The sequence below is a fragment of the Puma concolor genome, chromosome F2 (genome assembly GCF_028749965.1).
Source record: "Puma concolor isolate L17-30 chromosome F2, mPumCon1.1.hap2, whole genome shotgun sequence".
In the NCBI taxonomy this organism is placed as follows: domain Eukaryota; kingdom Metazoa; phylum Chordata; class Mammalia; order Carnivora; family Felidae; genus Puma; species Puma concolor.
In genome coordinates, this window is record NC_141684.1 from 17,126,013 (window position 1) to 17,151,297 (window position 25,285).

At 39.3% G+C, this 25,285-nt stretch overlaps 1 protein-coding gene across 4 annotated transcripts; it reads left to right on the forward strand.

The window, feature by feature from the left end:
• Positions 1-501: 501 nt before the first annotated feature.
• On the forward strand, positions 502-24,644 carry ZHX1 (zinc fingers and homeoboxes 1). Of its 4 annotated transcripts, none has more exons than XR_015246887.1 (5): positions 502-658; positions 7,684-7,796; positions 17,458-20,304; positions 20,715-20,811; positions 23,048-24,644. XR_015246887.1 is itself a non-coding variant. In XM_086695751.1 (4 exons), the coding sequence occupies exon 3, from the start codon at positions 17,683-17,685 to the stop codon at positions 20,299-20,301; it is 2,619 nt and encodes an 872-aa protein (XP_086551877.1). In that variant the 5' UTR covers positions 503-658; positions 7,684-7,796; positions 17,458-17,682; the 3' UTR covers positions 20,302-20,304; positions 23,048-24,644. The 4 variants fall into 4 exon arrangements, 2 of the variants coding, with proteins under 2 accessions (XP_086551877.1, XP_086551878.1); XR_015246888.1 differs by having other exon boundaries at positions 20,715-20,782; XM_086695751.1 differs by lacking the exon at positions 20,715-20,811 and having other exon boundaries at positions 503-658.
• Positions 24,645-25,285: the final 641 nt, after the last annotated feature.

A 25,285-nucleotide genomic window follows, 5' to 3' on the forward strand; every position in this document is an offset into this window, starting at 1 on the left:
GCCACCAGGAGATGGGGCTTAAGATGACAAGGGGCGTTTCTTAGGATCCGGCGGTGACATTAGCAAGGCAGAGCGCCCGGAGGGCAGGGCCACAAGTGACAGAAGGCGGGGACTGACCTGAGTAAAGACAAGACTTCTGTTGGTGGGTGGAGCTACCGCCCGCAAGGGGCGGGGCCGCTTCGAGACCTGGAGGAGGCGAGGCTTCTGCTGACAGAGGGCGGGGCTTCCGAGCCGGCCGGGGCGGGGATTCTGTTGACAGAGGGGCGGGGCGGTTCCCTACCTCCCCGTGCGCCAATCCAGAGGGTAGAGACCCGGGTCGAACCCCAGGGGAGCAGCCGGGTCCGTGAGTAGAGAGCCTGGCGCGGAGCGGGGTGGGGGCGCGCGGACGGCGCGCGCGCGGGAGGGCCCCGCCTCGGCCGGCTCCTTCCCTCCCTCCCCGTCCCCGGTCGGCCGCTGGGGCGCGCGCCTCGCCTCGCACCCCCACCCCCGACCCTCCACGCTCTGCAGGGCCCGCCGAGCTGCCTAGGCCGTGTGCCGGCCCGCCGAGCGGTTCCGGGTGTAGGGTTCACAGGTCAGAGTTGACTCCCTGAAAAGTGCAGCCGGTTTGAAATGCAAGATGGCGGCGGCGGGGCGCTGAGAGGCGCGGCGGCCCCTGCAGGTAGCGGCACGAGCCGACTCCGCCACGAGTGGGCCGGGACGCCCGGGGACTGCGGGTGGGAACCGGCAGCGCAGAGCTCGCGAGCGGCGCGGCGGCCGGGGAAGGCGAGCGCCGCGCGGGCCGGCCGGAGGAGGGCGGCCCCAGGGCTGAGACCCCGGGGGCTGAGCGCGCCGGCGGCGGCGGCGGGCGGCGGGGCGGACCCGGCGCGGGGCGTCCGAGGGGGAGGGACCCGGCCTGCTGGCCTCGGGGTATCGCCGCCGAGGGACAGACCCCCGAGGGTCCTTCGGGATTTCGGGGTGTCTGCGGCCGTGGAAGGAGCTGCGGGTGGGCTCTGTAGGGGAATATACCAGCCCCGGTCCTTATGAGAGCACCAAACAACTTGGGACTGTTGAGGGGAGTGAAGACGGGGCTTCCTGGGGGAGGGGGGGTTGGGGGGGGGGGGAGAGGAGTGGGCGCCGCATGGACGGAGGACCCCAGCGATGTTAAGGGTCCTAGGGGAGGTCGGAAGGCCTGCCCTGCGGGGGGCCTGTGGCCTCGTGGGGACTGTCTCTCGGAGAGTAAGGAAAGATCGTCTTGCTGGAGCTGAGCGCATTGGCATTGGGGTTGGAGCCCCGGGAAACCTTTCCGGCGAGGTTGTACCCCACTTCGGAGAAGACTGGGCATCCATTTCGGGGTCAGGCCGTTCCCCCTCTTCGGGGCAAGACTCAGAATGGAGTCTTTAAGAACTGTATTCCGTTTTGAGGAAGACTGGGAGAAGTTAATTAAAGAGAATGGAGATGTTATCCGTCCCTTTCAGAAGGGAGACTGAGAGGCCGACCAGGGACTCCTCCGAGCCTTGGGGCCTAACGGGAACCATCTCCCAATCTTGGCGGGGAATGAAGTGCTGGGAAGGAGCTGTGAGGGGAACGGGAGCGGGGTCTAATGGCCGAGAAGACCTCTGGCGGGTGCCCTTTCCCTGTGGATTTACGCCAAAGTTCTAGGTACAGGGACTTGAAATTCTTTGTTTCGTGCATCTCCCTCCACCTCTCCCCTCCGTAGGTAGCAGTAAGAAAAGAGCAAAAGCCCAGAGGAGGAGAAGGTTCCGTTTGATATCCTTAGTTTAGGTTAGCGAAGGAACAAGCTCTGGCAAGGCTTCAGTGAAAGAGTCAGGGGAGGGGAAGTGGGAAGCGGGGAAAGGGGTGGATAGAGGAGGGATACAGGGCAGAGATGGGGCAGAGTGGGAATTCTGCGGCGCTTTTCTATCACACCCCGGAGCTGAAGAAACACATGAGGAGGAGCTGATCTTTTGCGGGGTGGCGGGGCTGGGGAGGGGGGTGGTAAAGAAAGGATGATAGTTTGTAATGTGATTAGGTTGGGATTCCATGTAACTTGAAAGGAGAAAGCAGTTCTCTTGGAGGCCAAGAGGACAACAGAAAAGGGGGGGGGGGCGGAAATCAGAGGATTGGAAAATACAGGGTTCACAGTTAGGAAGAAGCAGGCTTCCCTCCAGGAATAGTGCCTGTTTGTGGGTTTGGAGTGTGTGTGTGTGTGTGTGTGTGTGTGTACGTGCCTACATAAGTGCACCTTTAGATTTGTTGGTATTGGTCATTGTTTCTTAGTCTTTGTCTGAAAGCTTCAACTGGTGTTATATGGTGTTATGTGAATTACCTTTGTTTCTGAAAAATTACCCCCAAAAAGTCATTTGTTCTTATGCCAGCAGTGAGGATGAATGAACGTTGTTTCTCACAGGGATGTTGGCCTCAGTATATCCATAGATTTTTAAAAATTTTCTCAAGTAGCAATTCTGACTCTTGATTTCAAGCAAAAGAAATGTGGGCGCTGTCAAAGACAGTAACGCATAACAGGATGTAAAAGGGCCTTCATGAATGTTTTCCCCCTTAATCTGTCCCTCCTTGCTCTAAGCATTTTAGGGCAAAGCTGATTAATCTTGTGCAAAATGCAAAATAAAATGTAAAATCTTATGGTCTTTCAATATAGAATTGGTAGAATTTCACTTATCAATGAATCTTTGTAGAAGTACATCTTCAAATGCTCTATTTCATGATCGCGAATAAAATGAGAAAAAAAGAAAGTAAGACTTGGATAACTGATGACAGCTATGATTCATACAGGTTTTTTGAACCATTCTAGTATTTTTAAGAGTCTTAACGTCTGTCAGGGAAATGGCTTCTCAAACACATTTCAAGTATAAACCAGTTGAGAGCTGTGCATTTGGAGTATTATTATACATGTGAGCTGTTCTTCGGTGTCCCCAAAGTGCATGTAGCTCTAGTTTTGTATTCAGTTCTGAACAGATGAGGCTGGATGAACCAGAGTGGCACTGATGCCAGATGGTTTGAAAATATGCTAGGACTGAAAACATAAATGCGCTTGTGCTGGTGAGCACTCATTAGTAGTAGATGTCTCTCCTTTATAGTGAGCTTGTTATGTCCCTGGATTTGGAGGACTGTCCATTGATGATTTCACAATTATTTCACCTTCGATGATACTTACAGGGTTTTTTTTTTTTCCAATAAATGTGAATAAAGTTTTATGTTATTTATTGTTATTTTTTAACATTTATTTATTTTTGAGACAGAGACAGAGCATGAGCAGGGGAGGGTCAGAGAGAGAGGGAGACACAGAATCCGAAACAGGCTCCAGGCTCTGAGCTGTCAGCCCAGAGCCCTATGTGGGGCTAGAACTCACGGACCGCGAGATCATGACCTGAGCGGAAGTCGGACACCCAACCGACTGAGCCACCCAGGCACCCCAAGTTTTATGTTATTTTATTAATGAACTTAATAGCTTAGGTGAGCTTAGGCTCATTTTGCAGTTTCTCCCTTTTTTATTATATTTTACATTAAGACTGAAAGGTGATGTAATAATGTATTTGTTTTCTTCCTTATAATGTCAATTGGGCACAAAAATAGGTTATTTGGGACTTAGTTTGACGTAAATCATGGTTTTATATTTAAATGGAAGTACTCTTAAAATTACTAAAGTGATTACAAATGCAGCTGAGGAAATAACCTTTTTATGTACATTGCATCATTGTGGATTTGGGCTCAAGAGACTCTACTTATTTGAATATTAGCCATGTTAAAACTTCAGTGCCTAAGCTAGGTTTTAATCTAATATCATATTCATTAATTCATGGAGGTGTTTGGAAATATCTATTGCATTGTTTATGGTAGTAGCTAGTAGCCAGTGTAGCACATTCACTTTTACATCTAAATTTTTTCTAACCTAAAATCCTTCTAAATCATCCTATGTAATCTCAGAAGCAATTTAAATTACATTTAATTGAAAGGGGGAAAAAAACCGTGTGCTGATAGCCTTTGAATAATAGCCGATGTTTCCATAATATTACTGATCTATTTTATCATATCCTTGTTGCTCTGATATATTCGTGGTTGTGAGTGACCAAATTTGCCTGACTGAGGCTGCTGATTTAGATTATTAATCAGGATATACATGTGAGTTTACATTTTGGAGACCTGTATTTCATACAGATAATTTTTAAAGTAAATATTTATGTAAATTTTTAGGTAGTTGCCAGGTTTTGGTCTTAAAGGATGCTGAATTTTTGTAGCTTATGTAATCAATATTCTATGATGCATTCAAGAGATACAAAAATATATACCTTTGATCTAAACAAATATGATGATGTACTTTAAAAAAGAAGTTTTATGAGCAGTTTAAGAATGACATTCAAGGCAGTCAGAATTTTTATGAAGGATGTTTGTTTTCAGTTTTTAGATTTTTTTCTTTTTAATTTTTTTTTTCAACGTTTTTATTTATTTTTGGGACAGAGAGAGACAGAGCATGAATGGGGGAAGGGCAGAGAGAGAGGGAGACACAGAATCGGAAACAGGCTCCAGGCTCCGAGCCATCAGCCCAGAGCCCAACGCGGGGCTCGAACTCACGGACCGTGAGATCGTGACCTGGCTGAAGTCGGACGCTTAACCGACTGCGCCACCCAGGCGCCCCTCAGTTTTTAGATTTTTAAAAAATAATATTTTCAAAATCTAAAACATCAAAACATTAAAGTAATAGACATAACATATTTATCATTTTAAGTAAAAGAACTTTGTCATTAAATTTTAGTGATTTCATATTTCCTATGGGATTTCTGACTCCCTTTTCTCCCTTTCTAAAGGCCTTTCTTTCTCTTTTTTGTTTGGTTCTTGTGAGGAATGAAAAGAGATGGAAAGATTTTGATATTTCTGAGTACTTCACTCATAATGATGTTTTTCTTCTATATTTAGTCTATTCCCTTTTACCTTCCAATATTGTCAAAAAGAATTGTGTTAAAACTTTACTGGGCGTGGACTGTCCTGGAGAGTGAGGGCATGGTGAGGACAGAACAATTTCTCTTCATGAGAAATTCTACAGTTAGATGATTTATATTAGAGCTTTGTTAGTTCTGTGAAACACCTTTTAAAATGAGTCATATATTAATGATTGTCCTTGAAGCTAAGGTCAGAGAAAGTATGTGTATGTTGGAGTGGGGGGTATAAAATTATGATTGATTAATGTCTATCTGTTAAAGCCAACTTGTAGCATTGCTAAATATGCTCAAAGGTACGAAATGGAAATAAAATTGATTGATTGTTGCCTAAACTTTTAAAATATTTCATAATGTTTTGGGGCACCTGGGTGGCTCAGTCAATTGAGTGTCCAACTCGATTTCAGCTCTGGTCAGGATCCCAGGGTCATGGGATCAAGCCCCAAGTTGAGCTCTACACTGAGCAGGGAGCCTCCTTGGGATTCTTTCTCTCTTTCTCTCTCTCCCCCTTCCTCCCTCCCTCCCTGTCTCTCTCTCTAAAATAAAAACAATAATAATAAACTATTTTATAATGTTTCAACATTTAGCATGGTTTGTGCAAAGACTTCCTCTGTTGTGTAACTTAAAATAAACACCTTAAATAAAAGTCAGAAAAATGTGAGTGCCTGGGTGGCTCTGTCATTAAGCATCTGACTTTGGCTCAGGTTCGTGAGTTTGAGTCCCACATCGGGCGACCTCAGGCAAGCTCAGGGGGAACTCGAGACCCGCTTCAGGTAAAACACAAGCCGTGCTTCAGGTGAGCCCTGCTCGTCTCTCTCTCCCTGCCCCTCGCTCACTTGCACCCTCTCTCTTCAAAAAAATAAATAAATAAATGTCAGAAAAATGTAATTGTGGACTTACTGAGTGCCAAGAGATATTCCAAACACTTTACATATGTTATCTTATTTTATTTATTAATTTTATTTTTTTAGGGTTTATTTATTTTTGAGAGAAAGAGAGGGACAGAGTGCAAGCAGGGAAGGGGCAGAGAGAGAGAGGGACGCACAGAATCTGAAGCAGGCTCCAAGCTCTGAGCTGTCAGCACCGAGCCCAATGTGGGGCTCAAACTCACAGAGTGCAAGATCATGACCTGAGCCAAAGTCAGACGCTTAACTGACTAAGCCACCCAGGCACCCCTACATGTGTTATTTTAAATACATGTTCGTGTATTCAATTTAATAAATGAGGGGCATTGGCATAGACAGGCTAAGTCACTTGTCTAAGGCCACCCAGCTAGTAAGTGACATAGCTGAGATTTGAACCCATGCAGTCTGGTTCCAAAGCCCAAGCTCTTCATCTTTGTTTGCAGTCCATCTTCTGCCAAAACAACTGATCTGTTTTCTTGTATAACGTAGACGGCTAAGATGACTTCTTTAGTTTTTGAAGTTCATTCTAATCTTAAAATTGTTAAAGTTACTTTGAGTTAGAGTGAAGTGTTCTAAAATAATCCCAGTACCAGGAACTGAAATAACATCAGGCAAGTATGCTTTTCATCCAGAAGTATGGCGGAGCTCATTTGTTGCTCCTCTAGTTGCCTTGTGCCTTCATGTGTCTCAGCAGCTCTTCTCAAGAGACTCTTATTCAGTAAAACGTCTTGTACTTACTGTGTGATTTAAGAATGAGTTCAAATAGGTTACCAATTTCCTATATTATTAATAATTCATTTTGGAAAATAACTTCCCCTCTTTGGCAGCTGTTTCCTATCTTCTCTTCTAGTCCACATCCTGTATATGGATGGCTCAGGAGTTTCCAAACAAGGAGATACCAGGAAATGAAACTGTAAAATCCCAGGCTGCAGATAACAGGATGTTCCCAGTGGGCCTACCAGGAAAATGCTCTTTTGCTTTTCATGAAAATAGTCTAACTATTCAGCCTAAGCTTTAACTTAACCTAGCAATATTTTACTCAACAACAAAAATGCTTCAACCCTTCAGAAGCACTATTTACTGTTATTTATTAAAAGAAGCAATTATAGCTTTTATTAAATTTTCCTTATTGGTTTAAGTGCTCCAAATAATACACCACAACATTTTTGGACACATATCTCAATTTCGGCAGATGATTTTCAGTTTGTTTGATTGTACAGTCTGATGCTTCACAACACACTGATTGAAAGCCATTTGGTAGTAGCTTTCTTGCAAAAATGAAACACAGATCAGTCTATTACATACCACATGCTTTGGGGTAGAGTACCACTAACTTATTTAAGTTGTACTGGCTTGTTGCCAGCTTAATAATCCACCCCATTCCAGTTATTACATAGTAAACTAGGATTCAAGTATCAGTGGGTTTATTGTGTGAACATGTCAACATACACTTCCTCCCACCTCTTAGTTTAACTAAATTGTCTTTCATAACTTGTGTACTAATATTTTACAATTCCCAATTTCTTCACCTCAGTTTTTATATTATAGCCTGCATATATTCACATTTTGGAAATTTTTTATTGAAAATAGTATAATAGTGAAAATAGTATATGACTTGGTTGTTTTATATAATATAAATAGAATTTTTGAAAATGTTTTAAATTTTGTGTTTCTTACTAATATTGGGTTTGGCATTTAAATGATTCTTTTACAATTTCTGTGAGGAAATTAATTTTTTTCAAAATTATATTTATTTTTAAAAAGCCAAGGCATAACCTTTAAAGTCCTAAGACTGAATTATATCTAGGATGATAAAGTGATATTATTATTATTATTTTTTTTTTTTGTAGGAGATGGCAGATAGGTACTTCAGACCTGTTGGTAATGATGGCCTGAGCTAAACACCTAATTTGAAGGGACACTGTCCTTGTCAAAGAACAGAATGCTGAGGAAGCTATGGCAAGTATGTGTTTCATTGTTTGGGTATGATAAAACTCATATTCTGAATAATGCTCACTTTAGATTCCATGATACTATATTTGCCTAACGTTTTAAAAGCTTTTCTTAAAAAAGCAGCAGACTTAGTTAGTCTTGACACTTTGTTAAGAAATGTACTTCCAAGCTTTAAAAATAAAGGCATATCGGCTGCATTAATTTCAAAGAAAACAGCATCACACTTCATGATAAATCTAAGTGGTATATTAATAATTGATTTTTCGACTAATATTTGCTGAAATACACTGTACCTGGTGCTGTGGTAACAGTGGCAAACAAGTCAAATTAAGGTTGCGAGGGCAGAGACCTTTAGTGTAGGGAAATTGATTTAGAAATTTTACCTTTTTTTTTTGCCTATATCCAGAAAAATGCTTCAAGACTTACAAGATCAGTTCCTGAAAATATACTTACGATATATAATCTATTAATAATAGTTAATTATAATATAAAAATTAGGATATTGATGATTAAATACTTGGTTTTAGGTGAAACATGCCAGTTTTTAAATATTTGAATATATTTGTACGTAATCACTTTTATATTTTATTTGCCTGACATAAATTGGCTTTTATAACAAGCATTAGATTACATACTATAGTGCTGAAATATTTACACATCATTCCAATTGTCATTTTAGATGATTTCAGAAAGTACTAGGAAAGATTCCATAACTATTAATGTGGTGGTTCAACTTTCATTTTTTAAAAATTGATAAGAGTCCTTAGAAGTTGGCATTACCAATACTAATTACTGTTGTCTTTCAAAGTATTTTTTATAACTAAATGATTATAACCTGAGTGAAACAAGTAACATTTTATTTTATACATGGGAAAGGTAACAGATAGATGAATGGTTTTTCATCCTCTCAGTGATAATCTCACTTGCAATCGAGAATAGCATTCTTATGTTACATTGCCTGTGAAAGACTTGTTAACACACCTCCTTGAGAAAATTAGGGAAAAACTATTTGCAGCAAAAAATTACTTTGGGGTACTACTATAAACTTTAATAATAAATACAGGAGATTCCACCATAGTACTTACTTATATATCACTCTCAATATGTTATATACCTACCTAATGCCACAGAAGGTACAAAACCAGGATTTTGGAGACTGTTTTTTGCATTTAATGTTTGTTTATTTTTGAGAATGAGAGAGAACACTCATGAGCAGGGGAGGGGTACAGAGAGAGGGAGACACAGAATCCAAAGCAGGCTCCAGGCTCTGAGCTGTCAACATAGAGCCCAATGTGGGGCTCAAACCCACAAACTGTGAGATCTTGACGTGAGCTGAAGTCGGACCCCCAACTGACTGAGCCACGTTCGTGACCCAGCAGAGACCTTTCAAAAAGACATTTCACTCCTCAAATATGGGGTCAGAGCTTGCAAAGAGAAATTTATCCAGCTTGAAATCTTCTTTTAATCTTTAGCATTTTTAAGGTTGGCTTTCTCAGGTGGAAAAAAGCAGAGAAGATGGAGTTTCTAAACCCTTAAGCCTTAGTTTAGCATTAGCAAAAGGATCTTCTGAAATTAGATGATCTTTGGCCAGTTTCTTAGATGCTTCCATTTTTATCACATTCACTCCTGTCTATATTCACCTTAATACTTGAATTTTGATTGTCTTGAGACCATATTGGCAATTTTCTTGAGATTTATCTCTTAGGTAATGATTCTAGGTTACCGTAATTCTTTTTTTTTTTTTAATTTTTTTTTTCAACGTTTATTTATTTTTGGGACAGAGAGAGACAGAGCATGAACGGGGGAGGGGCAGAGAGAGAGGGAGACACAGAATCGGAAACAGGCTCCAGGCTCTGAGCCATCAGCCCAGAGCCGGACGTGGGGCTCGAACTCCCGGACTGCGAGATCGTGACCTGGCTGAAGTCGGACGCTGAACCGACTGCGCCACCCAGGCGCCCCTAGGTTACCGTAATTCTCAAAAACATTTGCTGTGGGTACAAATTTGGGTTGTCAGATTTCTCATTTAATATTTTTTAGGAACTTGAGCATTGTTTCTAAATGCTTTTATATTTTCTCTTTAGGCCTCAAGTGCATAGAGGCCAAAATTGTTTTCCTTTTTTTAATTAAAAAAAAGCATCCTCAGGGCACCTGGGTGGCTCAGTTGGTTAAGCATCCAGCTTCAGCTCAGGTCATGACCTCTCAGTCTGTGAGTTTGAGCCCTGTGTCAGGCTCTGCTAACAGCTCAGAGACTGGAGCCTGCTTCGTTCGGATTCTCTGTCTCCCTCTTTCTTTCTCCCTCCCCCATTCATGCTTTGTCTCTCTCAGTCTCTGAAAAATGAATAAATGTTTTAAGAAAAAAAAAAGCATCCTTTTTTTTTTTTTAACAAAGTGAATATTTGTTTTAATCCCATTACTCTTTTTTTTGTCTTTTCAAAGTTTTATTTAAATTCTAGTTAGTTATACTCTATTATTCTTTATTCCTATTATTATTTCAGGCATTCTGTGATTTGGGTGGATTTGTAACTTTTAGTTTGAATATAAACATGTAAAAATAAGTATTTTCAGCTGGCTAAACAGAACTGTGACTCAGAGAGTAAGAAGTGAAACTAAATAGAATACAGAGTTCTAAGAATTCTCAGTATAGGTATGAATACATATCCCAAAGGAGTCTCAGTTTATATTTTAGCTACCCTGAGAACAGTTTTTAGTTAGTACCAACTCAAAACTAACATAATCCCTAAAAATTATAAGTACTCATATTTGACTTAGAATTGGTATAAAAAATAGTTTTTATTCACATAAAATACCAGTATAACATGCTCTTGTGGCTAACTAGCCAAATAAATTATTATCTATTAATCATTTAATTTGAAGTACAAGACAGCCAAAAAAATAGAGGCATGGAAATTCAGTATAGTTCTGCTTAACTATAAAAATTTTTAGGCTTTTTTGTAGCACTAAGCATAGAATTTAAAACAATCTACTATTTATAGTAGATTACATTGAGAACTTATTTTTTAATCTCTTTAAAAATGTAGAGCACCATTAAAGTACAGTTTTCTCCTGGAACGGAAAAATAATTATTCTAAGTTCAGATTTGCATTTGCTATTTTTACAAGAACCCTTTTCTCCTGAGTTTCACTGCAGGACTAATTCTGCGAATGAGTATGTCTCCCTTGTTTCATTCTTACGCAGTCCAAAATTTAGACATGTACTAGTCATATGTAAAACTGATTTGTTACAACAGAATTATACATGTTGGTAAATGTTTGTTGAATATTCACTGCTATATTTTAATAAATAGGATGTTTTATATTTGAGTTGTTTTAATATTCTAGTGACTAAGGTAATGTTATTGGTAAGGATTTTACCATTGGAAGTAATCTATAAAATAAGTCAGATGTTCTTTATAACTCCTCTATAAATGAGTGTTAAAGGTCCCCTCCGCCCCCAGCAAATATTATTGAGGCCTTGATAGGCAATGTGTTAGGCCCTGGGGATATAGTGGAGAACTGCGTGGACGTTCTTCTTGACCATGTAGGAACTGCTGTTAGAACTGTCCTCAGTTTTTATACACTGATAAAATGAATTTTGCTTTCATTAAGTGCTTTCCTGTAAAGAAACATTGTCATAATTATTTTGATGAGTGAAGAATCATGAATTGTGTGAGAAGTATCCTACCCTCAGCAGAAGAGCCAGGATGCAGATAAAACTATGGAAATTGGCTTGGCCTAGATCCATATGCTGCAGACTCCGAGTGTTCTTGAGGGCTCTGAGAACTAGTTTGATTTCTCAGGCCAGGGAGAAGTGGCTCCCAAAAATGTCTGGGTGTTATACATACTCAGGGATTTCTGCTTCCCTGAAAAAAACCTTTATGTAGCCCATGTTTTTGCCATAGAAAGGGAACTTTGTTTCCAGCTGCAGACAAGGGACCACCAAAATATCCTAGCCTATTTGCAATTTTAAGGCCTTGAAATTAGTGTTTGTTGCATTTTCTAATAGAGCAATATTATAACAACATTAAAATTTGTGAATAGCACACATAAAAATTTTACCCATAATCTCATGTGAAAATTTCATTTCTTTGTATTCTCATCTAGTTTTTGTCCATATACATACCTATTTTCCCATAGTTATTTTATAATTAATATGCAAATTTTGTTCTGATCTTTAAAAATTGTAACAGTAAATGGATAAATATTTTTTCATATTCCTTAATTGCTCTTGATTACCATTTTTAAGGGTAGTGTAACAGTTAATTGATCGTGTTTGGTATTTTGTTGTTATTGTTTTTTTTACCATTTTTCTACTGAAAAGTTAATTGAAAATAGCTTTCAAGTATAATTATATCTACAGTGCTGAATGCATTTAAAGCATAATTTTTTATTTTATTGGCAATCTTCATTTTGTGCTTAAATTGCAAAGCCACCTAGCTAGCTACTCAGTTGTGCAACTGAACTCTACTCTCCTTTACAGGTAAATAGTGCAAGTTTCCCCAAATTGATTTTGAGTTCTGTTGTTAGCTGACCTTCAAGTAGAGGAGGACTATCAGCTAATAGCAATTTCTGTATGACAGTTTTCCTGTCTCAGCCCTGTTGCACTTTAATGATAAAAGGAGATAAATTGGAACCACACCAAAGATATTTTCCTTCTGTCTTTTTACCCTTTCTGCTTCTTCATTCAATTTGTGTGCCTTGTCAGCTGATTATGTTACTTGAAAGAGAGAAAGGGAATAATACTAAATAAATGGTATTTCTTCATCTCCCAAAAGAATTTTTCAGAGACTGGAAAATAGCATTAATTAGGTACCTACCGTGTATCACAGTGTGTGAAGCATTTATTCAATCAGCCTCTGAGGTAGATGGCATCATTCTTATTTTCTCCAGGGTAGCCTTTTCTGCTGCTTTTCTAGAAGTCTCCTGCAATGTGCCCATAGAGTTTCTGATACTTTCTCTCTCATTGCATTGATCACAGTTATTTTAAGTAATTTTTACTGCCTGTTTTTCTTGCTCGACTGCTCGTATCTGACACACCGGAGGCAGTCTGTCTTGATCGTCACTTTACTGTAGTGCCAACACAGGGCCTGGCTCATGGTTGACGTTCAGCAAATAGGTGTTGAGTGAATTTGTTGAATTGAAGAATCTTGGTTTTATGGGTGAGAAAACTGAGGTTGATACTGAGTAACTTTTCCAGTCACTGAACTACTGAGTGACAGAGGAGACTCCAGAACGTGGTTTTGTCTTATATCACAAAGCCTCTGTGAATTTATTCCTTTGGGCCTGGGTTTCTTCTGTCATAAAAGTGGGGCATTTGTACTGAGTACCCTGCTTCCCTGAAAATTATGACCTTATAATCAGTACCATGAGGATGCCTTTGTGCTTTGGTCTATTTTCGAGCTATATACATTATAGTAAAATTGAGCCATTGGACCAAATCTTGAGGATCTTTTGGGAATTTTCAGTCTCCCTTTAGAAATATGTTAAACAATATAGTGACTCTGGTTTTGTTAGGAAAATGTAAGTGAACAGTTTTCAGGAGTACAGTGGAAAGAGAGAGTATTTTTCAGGTCTGTGTAGTTGGGTATATAAGTAACCTGAGCTTGAGGCAGTCTTAAATGCCCAAGATGATCAGGTTTGAGTCTTTTGCATTACTGAAGACTTTATTTAAAAAAATTTTTTTAATGTTTTTTATTTATTTTTGAGACAGAGAGAGACAGAGCATGAGCAGGGGAGGGGCAGAGAGAGAGCGAGACACAGAATGTGAAGCAGGCTCCAGGCTCTGAGCTGTCAGCACAGAGCCCAACACGGGGCTCGAACTCACGAACCGCAAGATCATGACCTGAACTGAAGTTGGACGCTCAACGGACTGAACCACCCAGGCGCCCCTATTTTAAATTTTTTTAAGGTTTATTTATTTTTGAGAGAGAGAGACAGAGTGCGAATGCAAGAGAGGCAGAGAGAGAGGGAAACACAGAATCCAAAGCAGGCTGCAGGCTCTGAGCTGTCAGCACAGGGCCCGACACGGGGCTCAAACTCATGAACCACAAGGTCATGACCTGAGCTGAAGTCAGACGCTTAACCAACTGAGCCACCCAGGTGCCGCCTGAAGACTTTATTTCAAAAAGCTTCTCTTTTAAGTAGCTTGTTTAAGGTTACATTGCCAAGACCAATGCTTTCAAAGGACAAAGCACAACTGTGCATATACATCATTAGGTTGTAAAATAATGTATGAACATTTTGTAATTTTATGACTTTATCAAAAAATATGTAAGCTTTTAAAATTTGTTTATATCTGCTTAAATTCTTATGAATTTAAGAGTGAGCTATAAGGAAGAGAAATAAAAATAATAATTTGGCTAATTCCTATTTTTAAGCTAGATAAAATGAAAAGTAAGCGGTTTAACCTAAGACCTAGAGAGCCAGAATAATAAGGGGATCTTAGCTCCTCAAGTTACCCTTCTGTATCTCCTATTAGTACTGGCTACTCTGTTTTAGCCCTGAGTGCCCAGGCCCTGCCTTCCACAGGGAAACAACCTGAAGGACACATTAAATTCACATTAGTTTTCAAATTTCACGGCTCAGCAGTGGTAAACTGAGAAGGATTTTTTAGTGACACCCATACATTGTCTTGAAAGTGTTTAAGGTTTTAAGGTACAGGCTTGCAAACACATCTCAGAACCCATCAGAGGTGCAAGTAGGGCTTACGGGATCCATGGGATGGGGTCAGGAAGTAGTTTAGCCTCTGCTTCTCCAGCCAGGCAGCTGTTTATTTGTCCGTTTTGCCCCAGGGCTTCTCCTAGAATTTTGTTTGAAGAAAGGGCTTCCCTGCTTACAACAAAAAGTTTGAAAACCATCACTAAGGAAAGGTAGTTCCAGAAAAAAAAAAAACCAAAAACAAAAAAAACTCCACCTTTCCATCTTTGATTTGTAACTATTAGTATATACCCATTTAAATATAATCTCAGATTCTGGGAGAATAACAGTTACAAAATAGCTTACTCCCCTGCCTTTCAGCAGTTCTCCCTCACTGCCAAAAATGTGGGTTTTGCTCATTTATTACTCTTCCACTTACTGCAGGCTATTTGAGGAAATACCTCTTCCTAATGACAAAAAATAATCAAACAGCTATTCTAGCACTTGAACAAAATAGTTCAAATCCTACTGAATTGCATAGGAGAGATAGCATTAGTTTAGTTTATAACATTCAGTTAAGAAATAGTTTTAAATATCAGTGACTTCTTTGTATTCCCTTAGAAATCAAAGGCATTTTCCAGAGTAAAAAAACGAACAACAAAAAAAAGACACCTGTGAGAATAGGGATTCTTTGAGAATAGGATACTATTATTACTAAGCTGATGCTTTACTTAATTTATTTTTTAATTTTAGAGCAGGGGAGAGGGACAGAGAGAGAGAGAATCTTAAGCAGGCTCCACATCCAGTGCAGAGCCCCACACAGGGCTTGATCTCATGACTGTGATATCATGACCTGAGCTGAAATCAAAAGTCAGATGCTCAAGTGACTGAGCCACCCAGGCTCCCTGCTTTTTATTTTATAATATTGGAAGTCTGGGCACGAGGGGTATTTAGGCCAACTTTCCGTCTGTTGCTTGGATCCATCAAATAGATATGTAGTATGTACTTGAATAACCCCAGTGGAGAGGATCTTGCCACCTTCAAAGGCAGGGCATTCTCTCTTTGGACAGTTCTGTTTCCTAAAAAGTTTTCTTCTTTTACTGAGTCAGTATATCTCCTCAGACAGACCAGGTTTTGCTTTATAATCTTTGAAGTAAACTTTTTCTCCTCAGTGCAGCTAGGAAAAGGATTATACTAGTGAATGAAAATAGTTCTTGAGGTAGAGAGTAAATGAGACCGCTTAACTCATCTCCATTTTCATTTAGTTTAGACTTAAGCACACCACCTTTCATTGAGGTAGCATTAAAATTGTATTTTAGGGGCACCTGGCTCAGTCAGTTAAGTGTCCTACTTCAGCTCAGGTCATGATCTCACAGTTCCTGAATTTGAGCCCTGCATCAGGGCTGACAGCACAGAGCCCCTTTTGACTCCTCTGTCTCCCTCTCTCTTTGCTCCTCCTGTGCACTTTCTCTCTTTGTCTCTCTCTCTCTCTCTCTCTCAAAAATAAGAGAGAGATGTTTAACGTTTAATAAACATTAAAAAATTTTATTTTAGGGGCGCCTGGGTGGTTCAGTCGGTTGAACGTCCGACTTCGGCTCAGGTCATGATCTCGCAGTCTGTGAGTTCGAGCCCTGCGTCGGGCTCTGTGCTGACAGCTCAGTGCCTGGAGCCTGCTTCAGATTCTGTGTCTCCCTGTCTCTCTGCCCCTCTCCTGCTCATGCTCTGTTTCTCTCTCTCTCTCTCTGTCAAAAATAAGTAAACATTAAAAAAAAATAAAAAAAAAATTTTTTAAATATTTGGGTACAAAATTATTAAAGTGTATGTGTATGAGCATAATTCACTTTTTCTTGATGAGTCACGGTCATTCTTGTAAATTTCAGCTGCTATTCTCTGTGGTGATGTTCTCTGGGCATGTTGAGTTTCATAGGACTATTTTCCTATTTGTTCTAGTTCAAGTTAATAAACATTTTGTGAGTCCCTACTTCTAGGCTTCTTGTATGCAAAGGGGATGCAGAAATAAACGAGAAGTCAGCCAAGATAGTTAAGCTGGGAGAGCATTAGATTGAAGATATAAAGGTTCTTGGAAGAATGAGACACAAACTTCTAGTAAGGAGAGCAGGAGTACGGAGAGGTTGGAGGACAGATATGTAACACTCCTGTGCCACAACGCAGTAAGTGCTAGACCGAACGATAAACCGAGGAGGAGATGGGGCCAAGTTAAAGGGAGAAGGTGATCTAGAAGACAAGATCATCACACCACATTCACAAACAAGGGTCCTGGCCTAAGGAACAGCCTTCACTGTGTGTCCCTGGAATGGCAGTTGTGTCTACTGTGCCCAAAGCATAAGGAAATAGGAGTCAGGAGAGAGATGGAAGAAAATCGAGATCGAGGCCAAGTTGTGGTAAGAACTACATGTGGCTTAAGGAGGTTGGACTTCATTCTTTTGGCATTGGGGAAACTTTAAGTCAGGTGACTGATATGATCAGATATGTTTTATAAATTCTGGTAGCATTGTGAAGAATGATTAAGAATAATGTTTCTGAAACTATGATCATTCGTATCCATCTTTGCTGCTTTTGTCATACTTGGCCATGCTACTGGAATGATAAAACAAACCAGTGGGAGGAAGAAAGCATAACTGATGGATTGAATTTCATATACACTTAATGCCAGAGTCTCTGAGTACCTGTGACTGCTTTTTATAGTTTTAAAGTTCCTCCTTAGTAACAGCTTATCATTTCGCATTGATAACAGTGTGCTTACCAAAGCAAGAGTCTTCTCCTACTTCCCTTTTATTATAGAGCTGGCTGAAAAATCCAAGCAACAAGCCTGGGGGCTGACCATTAGTATAGTACGTGACCTTCAGTGAATTGGCTTGGGATAATCCTCCTTAGAGGACTTTTTTCCTGGTTCTAGTCTTATTCTAGATCTTTATAACTGAGCTATCCAACAACTGCGTATAAGTGAAATATAACTGCAATTTGTTTAAAAGATCATAATCACGCATTTGAAACATTTTTAAATTTATTTTAATGTAGGTGATTGGAGTTGTGCTTCAAAAAGTTCAGCAGTCCAACAGTATTTTATCTGCCAACGATAAGCTCTTTACTTGATTGCACCATGAAAAAGCTGCTAATGAAACTTGTTGAACACAAAAATGGACTTGAAGAACCAAAAGCCATTGTTTTCAAATGAAGAATTCTGAACAGTTTTAAGCTTCAGTGCTTTTTAATCACCACTGAGATTTTGCTCATAACATCAGAATGGCAAGCAGGCGAAAATCCACAACACCCTGCATGGTCCTTGCCAGTGAGCAAGATCCAGACCTTGAGTTGATATCAGATTTGGATGACGGTCCTCCTGTACTTACACCTGTAGACAACACCAGGGCAGAGAGTATCTCAAGTGATGAAGAAGTTCATGAATCTGTGGATTCTGACAATCAGCAAAATAAAAAAGTTGAAGGTGGCTATGAATGTAAATATTGTACTTTTCAAACCCCAGATCTAAATATGTTTACTTTTCATGTGGATTCAGAACATCCCAACGTAGTGCTAAACTCATCCTATGTTTGTGTCGAATGCAATTTTCTTACCAAAAGGTATGATGCACTTTCTGAGCATAATCTGAAATATCACCCAGGAGAGGAGAATTTTAAGTTGACTATGGTGAAACGAAATAACCAGACAATCTTTGAACAGACAATAAATGATCTGACCTTTGATGGGAGTTTTGTTAAGGAGGAGAACTCAGAGCAAGCTGAACCAACAGAAGTTTCTTCAGGAATATCTATCAGTAAAACTCCAATTATGAAAATGATGAAGAATAAAGTAGAGACCAAACGGATCACAGTTCACCACAACTCAGTGGAGGATGTTCCTGAAGACAAAGAGAATGAAATCAAACCAGATCGTGAAGAAACTGTGGAAAATCCAAGTTCTTCGGCTTCTGAATCTAACACAAGCACTTCTGTTGCGAACAGGATACATCCAGGTGCTGCCAGCACCGTCGTGACGCCAGCAGCGGTTCTTCCTGGGTTAGCACAGGTGATAACCGCCGTCTCGGCTCAGCAGAATTCCAATCTGATTCCCAAAGTCTTAATCCCTGTTAATAGCATTCCTACCTACAATGCTGCATTGGATAACAACCCCCTTTTGCTTAACACCTACAACAAATTCCCTTACCCGACAATGTCAGAAATTACTGTTCTCTCTGCTCAAGCAAAATACACAGAGGAACAGATCAAGATATGGTTTTCAGCCCAACGCCTAAAACATGGTGTCAGCTGGACTCCTGAGGAAGTAGAGGAGGCGAGAAGGAAACAATTCAACGGAACAGTACACACTGTACCTCAGACCATAACTGTTATTCCCACACACATTTCCACAGGGAGTAACGGTTTACCATCCATTTTGCAGACATGCCAAATAGTTGGTCAGCCAGGTCTGGTCCTTACACAAGTGGCTGGAACAAACACCCTGCCGGTGACAGCACCTATAGCCTTGACAGTGGCAGGGGTTCCAAATCAAACAAATGTGCAAAAGAGTCAGGCACCTGCCGCGCAGCCCGTTGCAGAGACAAAGCCGGCGACGGCAGCCGCTCCCCCTCCTCAGCTTGTCAAACATGAAAGCGCAGTGGCCAACCCTGATTCGTTCGGCATTCGGGCAAAAAAGACGAAAGAGCAACTGGCAGAACTGAAAGTTAGCTACCTTAAAAATCAGTTTCCCCACGATTCAGAAATTATCAGACTTATGAAAATCACAGGCCTGACTAAAGGAGAGATTAAAAAATGGTTTAGCGACACAAGGTACAACCAGAGAAATTCAAAGAGTAACCAGTGCTTACATCTCAACAACGATTCCTCCACCACGATCGTTATAGACTCCAGCGACGAAACCGCGGAATCCCCAACCGTTGTCACGTCACAGCCCAAACAGTCCTGGAATCCTTTTCCCGACTTTACTCCCCAGAAGTTTAAAGAGAAGACGGCAGAGCAGCTTCGTGCTCTTCAGGCAAGTTTTCTCAACAGCTCCGCACTTACAGATGAAGAATTAAATAGGTTAAGAGCGCAAACCAAACTTACCAGAAGGGAGATTGATGCTTGGTTTACAGAGAAGAAGAAATCAAAAGCTTTAAAGGAAGAGAAAATGGAAATAGAGGAAAGTAATGCGGGTAGTTCCAAAGAAGAAGCTGGAGAAGCTTCTCCCAGAGACGAATCTGGTGCACCTAAGCCCGGGAGTACAGGCAAGGTGTGTAAGAAAACACCCGAGCAGTTGCACATGCTTAAAAGTGCATTTGTCCGAACGCAGTGGCCGTCGCCAGAGGAGTATGACAAGCTGGCTGAAGAAAGCGGGCTTGCGAGAACAGACATAGTTAGTTGGTTTGGGGACACCCGTTACGCTTGGAAAAACGGAAACTTAAAATGGTACTATTACTATCAAAGCGCCAATTCGAGTAGTGTCAATGGCCTGTCTTCCCTAAGGAAAAGGGGGAGAGGGAGGCCCAAAGGAAGGGGAAGAGGAAGACCGCGCGGGCGGCCGAGAGGGAGCAAGAGGATGAACAACTGGGACAGGGGGCCATCACTCATAAAATTTAAAACTGGAACTGCAATACTTAAGGATTATTACCTGAAGCACAAATTTCTTAACGAGCAAGACCTTGACGAACTTGTTAACAAATCACATATGGGCTACGAGCAGGTCAGAGAGTGGTTTGCAGAAAGACAGAGAAGATCAGAGTTAGGTATAGAATTATTTGAGGAAAATGAGGAGGAAGATGAAGTCATCGATGATCAGGAAGAGGACGAAGAAGAAACCGATGATAGTGACACTTGGGAACCCCCACGACATGTGAAGCGGAAGCTTTCTAAATCAGATGACTGACATGTAAGTTTTTAATCTGAGCGTACATTCGTCAACCACATACCTTTAGAATAGTTGCCTCGTACCTGACAACGTTCATTTTTGATAGTTTTTTTTTTTTCTAAAATGGTTTTTATTTTAGCTAAGAAGATGACCAGGGGCCATGACTGTAGCCAAGAGATACATGATTATTATGTGTAGTCTGATTATTATGATTGTTAGGTTTATTATGTAGAGTTTAATGCTGCTTTAATTACTTACTTTTTACATGAAATGTTTTTTTACTTTATCTTAAGGGAAAGTTGCCCATTCTCAAAGAAGGGAGATGGGGCAGCGGGGGGGGGGGGGGGGGTGGATTCACAAATACTAAAGATAACCAAAATGTATTGCTTGCAACCCTCCTTCACTAAAGCTTCATTTTTTGCCTATTTAAGGAAAGAATTCAAAAACGAAAACTAAAAAGAAGGGGAAAAGTATACCGAAGGAAAGACTTACCACAGGGGTGAGGATTGCTCAGTTTTAGGAAACTAGGTGAAAATGGGTATCTTTTTTTATTCATTGTATTGCCCCCAAACTATTAGGTTTTTAACTGTAGTTTAACATGCTTTATGTGTTAAAATTATTCAGTAATTTTTCTCTTGAAAGCCAAAGGTCTGTTTTAGGCTCTATGTAAATTCACATTTGCTTAGATGGCATCTGTTTTTGAAAACTGTGATATAAATTATTTCTGTCTCAGAGATCAAAAGGTAAATAACAGATTTGATATTAAATTAACTCAGTTGCCTAAAGTATCTTTTCACTCTTTGATATAAAACAAACCTGCTACCAGCAGAAACACTGTATTTGGTTAAAAATGTATCTCTTGTTATAAAAGCACAAGTAAATATGCTTTAAATCTGAAGGTTTGGCATGTTCCTTAAATTTTAATTCATAGATTGAGTTAATTAAAATTCCACTGTAGTTGCAAATCAGATACCGGATTCAGAGTTAGGATTTCAATTCTTAATACTTCTGGAATTCAATAGCATAGTTCTGTTCTTTCCTACTCTCTGTGTTGGAGTATTCCAGGATCAAATTTACACTTTTTTTGAGAACAGTGCACTTGTCACAAAATGTTTGTGTATGTCTATTAGTAGTCCCAAACCATCTTATTATCAGAAGTCACTGCGCTGTTCTCACACAGTAAAGAAGGCAATAAGGCATAGACCCTCATTATCATATGAGCATATTTACTTACTTCCTTAGCTTTTTGCATCCCTACCCCATCCTCTGCTTTTATGCTCTGTTATTCTGCCAGCTATTTCCTTAATTCTTCCACATCTTCCTCCCTGGCTTTACTTATTTGCTAAGCAATTATTTATAGAGAGCTTAATATGTACCAGGCACCTTTTTTACTGTTTAGCAGCCCTCTTCCAAGTTTTCTTTCTGTTAACACTTTTTTTTTTTTCAGGCAGAAAAACAGATGAAACTAAAAATGCACCTATTTTATATTATTTTTTTAACACACCTGTCTTAGAATAAAGCCTCGCTCCAGGTTGTAGAGCGTAATGTAAGTCACCAGCAGTTGAACAGTTTTTGCAGGTTTACTCTGTGTTGCAGCCCTCTGCTTCCTAATGTCAGAAATTTTCAGGACAGGCTTTCTTCTGACCCAGATGCATAAAATATTTTTAACAGGCATTTTTTATTGTTGCTAAACACAAGAATTCTCACTTGGCCAAGATGAAAGCAAGAAATGCGTTGCTGCAGTGAATTGTCATTGCGGCTGTAGTAACCTCAGCAGTGATTCTGTAGAGAGCGCCGATCTTCCAAAAATAATAGGAACTTTTTTGTACAGTTTGGTTTGACTTTAAGTTAGTGTAGATAATTCTCGTGTTCTATTGATACTCTAATGGATACTGTGGTCAGAAAATTCATACAAAGCCGCCGTTTTCAAAATATTATATATAATATACATGTACTTTCATGGTACATATTCAGGCATGCCTTTTAAAATATTAAGTCGAACATCATGAAACACATTAACTAACAAGTTATTGTTGGCTTAGCAAAATACTTTTTCCTCTTATAAAAGGATTCACCATGAGTTTCCTCTAAATAGCTATTTCTCCATTTAAGTATGGTTCAGTTTACCAAAAATAATTCCAAAATAGTTATTGCAGAAAGTGAGATACATTTAATATGTTTTGCACAAGCCAGCCTTGTATATAAATAGAAAAAAAATACAAGAGCCTTTAGATTTCAGTCTTTTTACTACAAATACTGACAATGAGGAGCGCCTGGGTGGCTCAGTCACTTAAGCGTCTGACTCTTGATTTCCACTCAGGTCATGATCTCACGGTTGTGAGTTTGAGCCCCATGTCAGGCTCTGTGCTGACCATGGAGCCTGCTTGGGATTCTTTCTCTCTCTCTCTCTCTCTCTCTGCCCCTCCCCTGCGTGTGCACACTCTCTTTCTCTCTCAAAATATATGTTAATTAATTTTAAAAAAACAAATACTGAAAATGAAATATATACTTCCTACTAGTAATTTTTTAATAAATGATTACATATAGGTGAAAATGTCTATATGCAGAATATATACATAGGAATTGTTCCCAAAATCTAGTGCTTTATATAAGATGTATATAGCAAGTGATTTCTGTATTAATAAGCGAATACAGAGGATGTATTTTCATGGCTAATTTGTATAATTTTTGTTTCTAAAGTGGTAAACATTAAAATATTGTTTTCTTTAAAATTTTAGTTTTTTATTATGTTTTTCTTTTATAGCTGCCTAAAATGTTGGATGAGAATCAATTCTTCAACGCAAGATGTCTGATTTACTGTGAATGGGCCCAAACTTTGATGACACTGAAAACGTTTTGGGGCATACACATTCTCAAAAGATAGGATCCAGTGCCCAAAAGAAATGGAACTTAATGTTGTGCCAAAGTTAAACTACTGCATTTGGCGGAAGTTCTGCAATGTAAATAGAACACTAATTAAAAAAAAAAACTTGTAAAAATTCAAATTTTAATATAGTACATTTTTATTCTGATATGATGGAGACGTTCTGATTCTTAGACTTTCTGAGGGGGTTTAATGACCACTAGAGCTTGTCCTCATCTTTTGTCCAGGTTAATACTGTATGTCTAGTGAGATGGGCCTTACTGCCTATATTCTTTGATACGTGATTAAGCTTATAGCTTTGAGTGACCAAACATTTTACAGAGTAAAAATTATTAGAAACGGGGGGAAAAAAAGAACCTGATTTATTTCTATGTCTTATTTATCAGGCCTTGCACTAAGATTAAAATTTGTACGTGGGCTTATACCATTTTAATGTAAAACAGCCGATTGACACGCGTTGGAACCATTAAGATTTTGTGGTATCTTTGGCCCTTAATGATTGGATCTTTAATTGAACACATTCGTAGATACCACTCTTACTCTGTAATACTCTGTTCATTTTTTTCATTAGAAGCTGAATTTGCTTTGTAGTAAACTGAAGATAATCAGTATTGAAGAAGGAAAAGAAAATGGCATAAGAATTTGAATAGGGTGAAACTCTGAAATAAATATTTTACCAAAAATGTGAAGAAGTACCATGTAGTAAATATATACTTAGTGTTTTCTTACAATCATATAGAAATCAGAAATGTGTGTACAGGTATCAGATCAGAATTTTCAAGAATTATCTTTCAGTGAAATTCTACTGTAGGTAGCAATTTCAGTGAATAGAGAAAAAATTCTGAACTGATCATAATGAGTTAAAGGTTAGCTTTTCACTTATGAATTATGGGAGTGTTAACTGTTAACTCTTGCCATATCAGGAGACTGAAAGTTCATACTAACTTATAAACTTTGTAAAGACAGGTGCTGTTCATTCATGTTGAGAAGGACCCTTTTTTTGTGACTATAGGATCATTTTTCAAACTGTGCTTTCTTCATAGAAAAATGTTCAGTTTAATTAGCTCTGCATTTTAAAACGTTTTTCTGAATGACCGGATGTAGTGGGCTTGGCCAGTTTCTTTTGTCTAATTTAATGAATAATATTAAGCTCTTGTTTTTACCTAAATGTTTGTCAGCTAATGAAATGTTATGAAAAAGCCTTGAATATGCATGCTGCTTTCATTTTTATAAACTTTTTATTTTTTAACTATAGCTTTATTAGTAATTCCAAAATGCTGCAATGTAGCTGATTTCTTCACTCAGACAGCTGGCTTCGTGGGTGGCTTTTTCATACTACTGTTAACTTTTTTAAGAAGAAGCAATGTAAAGACTGTAACAATTTAATGCACTAAACTGTTCTTTCTTTTACACATTTAAAAACTTCTTAAAGCACTCTGTATTATAATGATTAAATTGCTCCCTTTTTTAAACCATTGCTAACATGTCTGAGTTTTGTTTGACAATTTTACTATTTTCAGATTTGAAATGTCAAGTATTGGAAATGAAGCCTTTGGATATATATTATGCTTCCCTTGCACTATATTAACTTTGTATAACTGTAAATAACTAGTAGTAATCCCCCTCCCCCCTCCCCCCTCCTCCGCCACCATCTTCTCTTATAAACTTGGCACTTCATTCTGCTCTGATGTTTGCTAGCTTTTAAATATATTTATTTGACAGAGCAAAACCCTCTTCTCCTGGTTAATTATGTCCTTGAATACAGAATAAAAGTTAGCAGTGATTTGTAGTTTTCAGTGATTTTTTTTTCCATTTTATTAACTGAGTTTTTTAAAACTTGTGGTATACTATACATAACAAAATTTGCCACTATATCTGTTTTTAGGTATATGATTCAATGGCATTAATTACGTTCACAATGTTGGGCAATCATCACAACTATTTCTAAAACTTTTTAATTATCCCAAACAGAAACTCAGTAACTATTAAGCAATAACTCCACATCCCTCCTCCCCCAGCCCCTAGTAACCTTTGAACCTACTTTCTGCTTCTATGAAGTTGCCTGTTCTTGATATTTCAAATAAGTGAAATCATACAATACTTGTCTTTTTATATCTG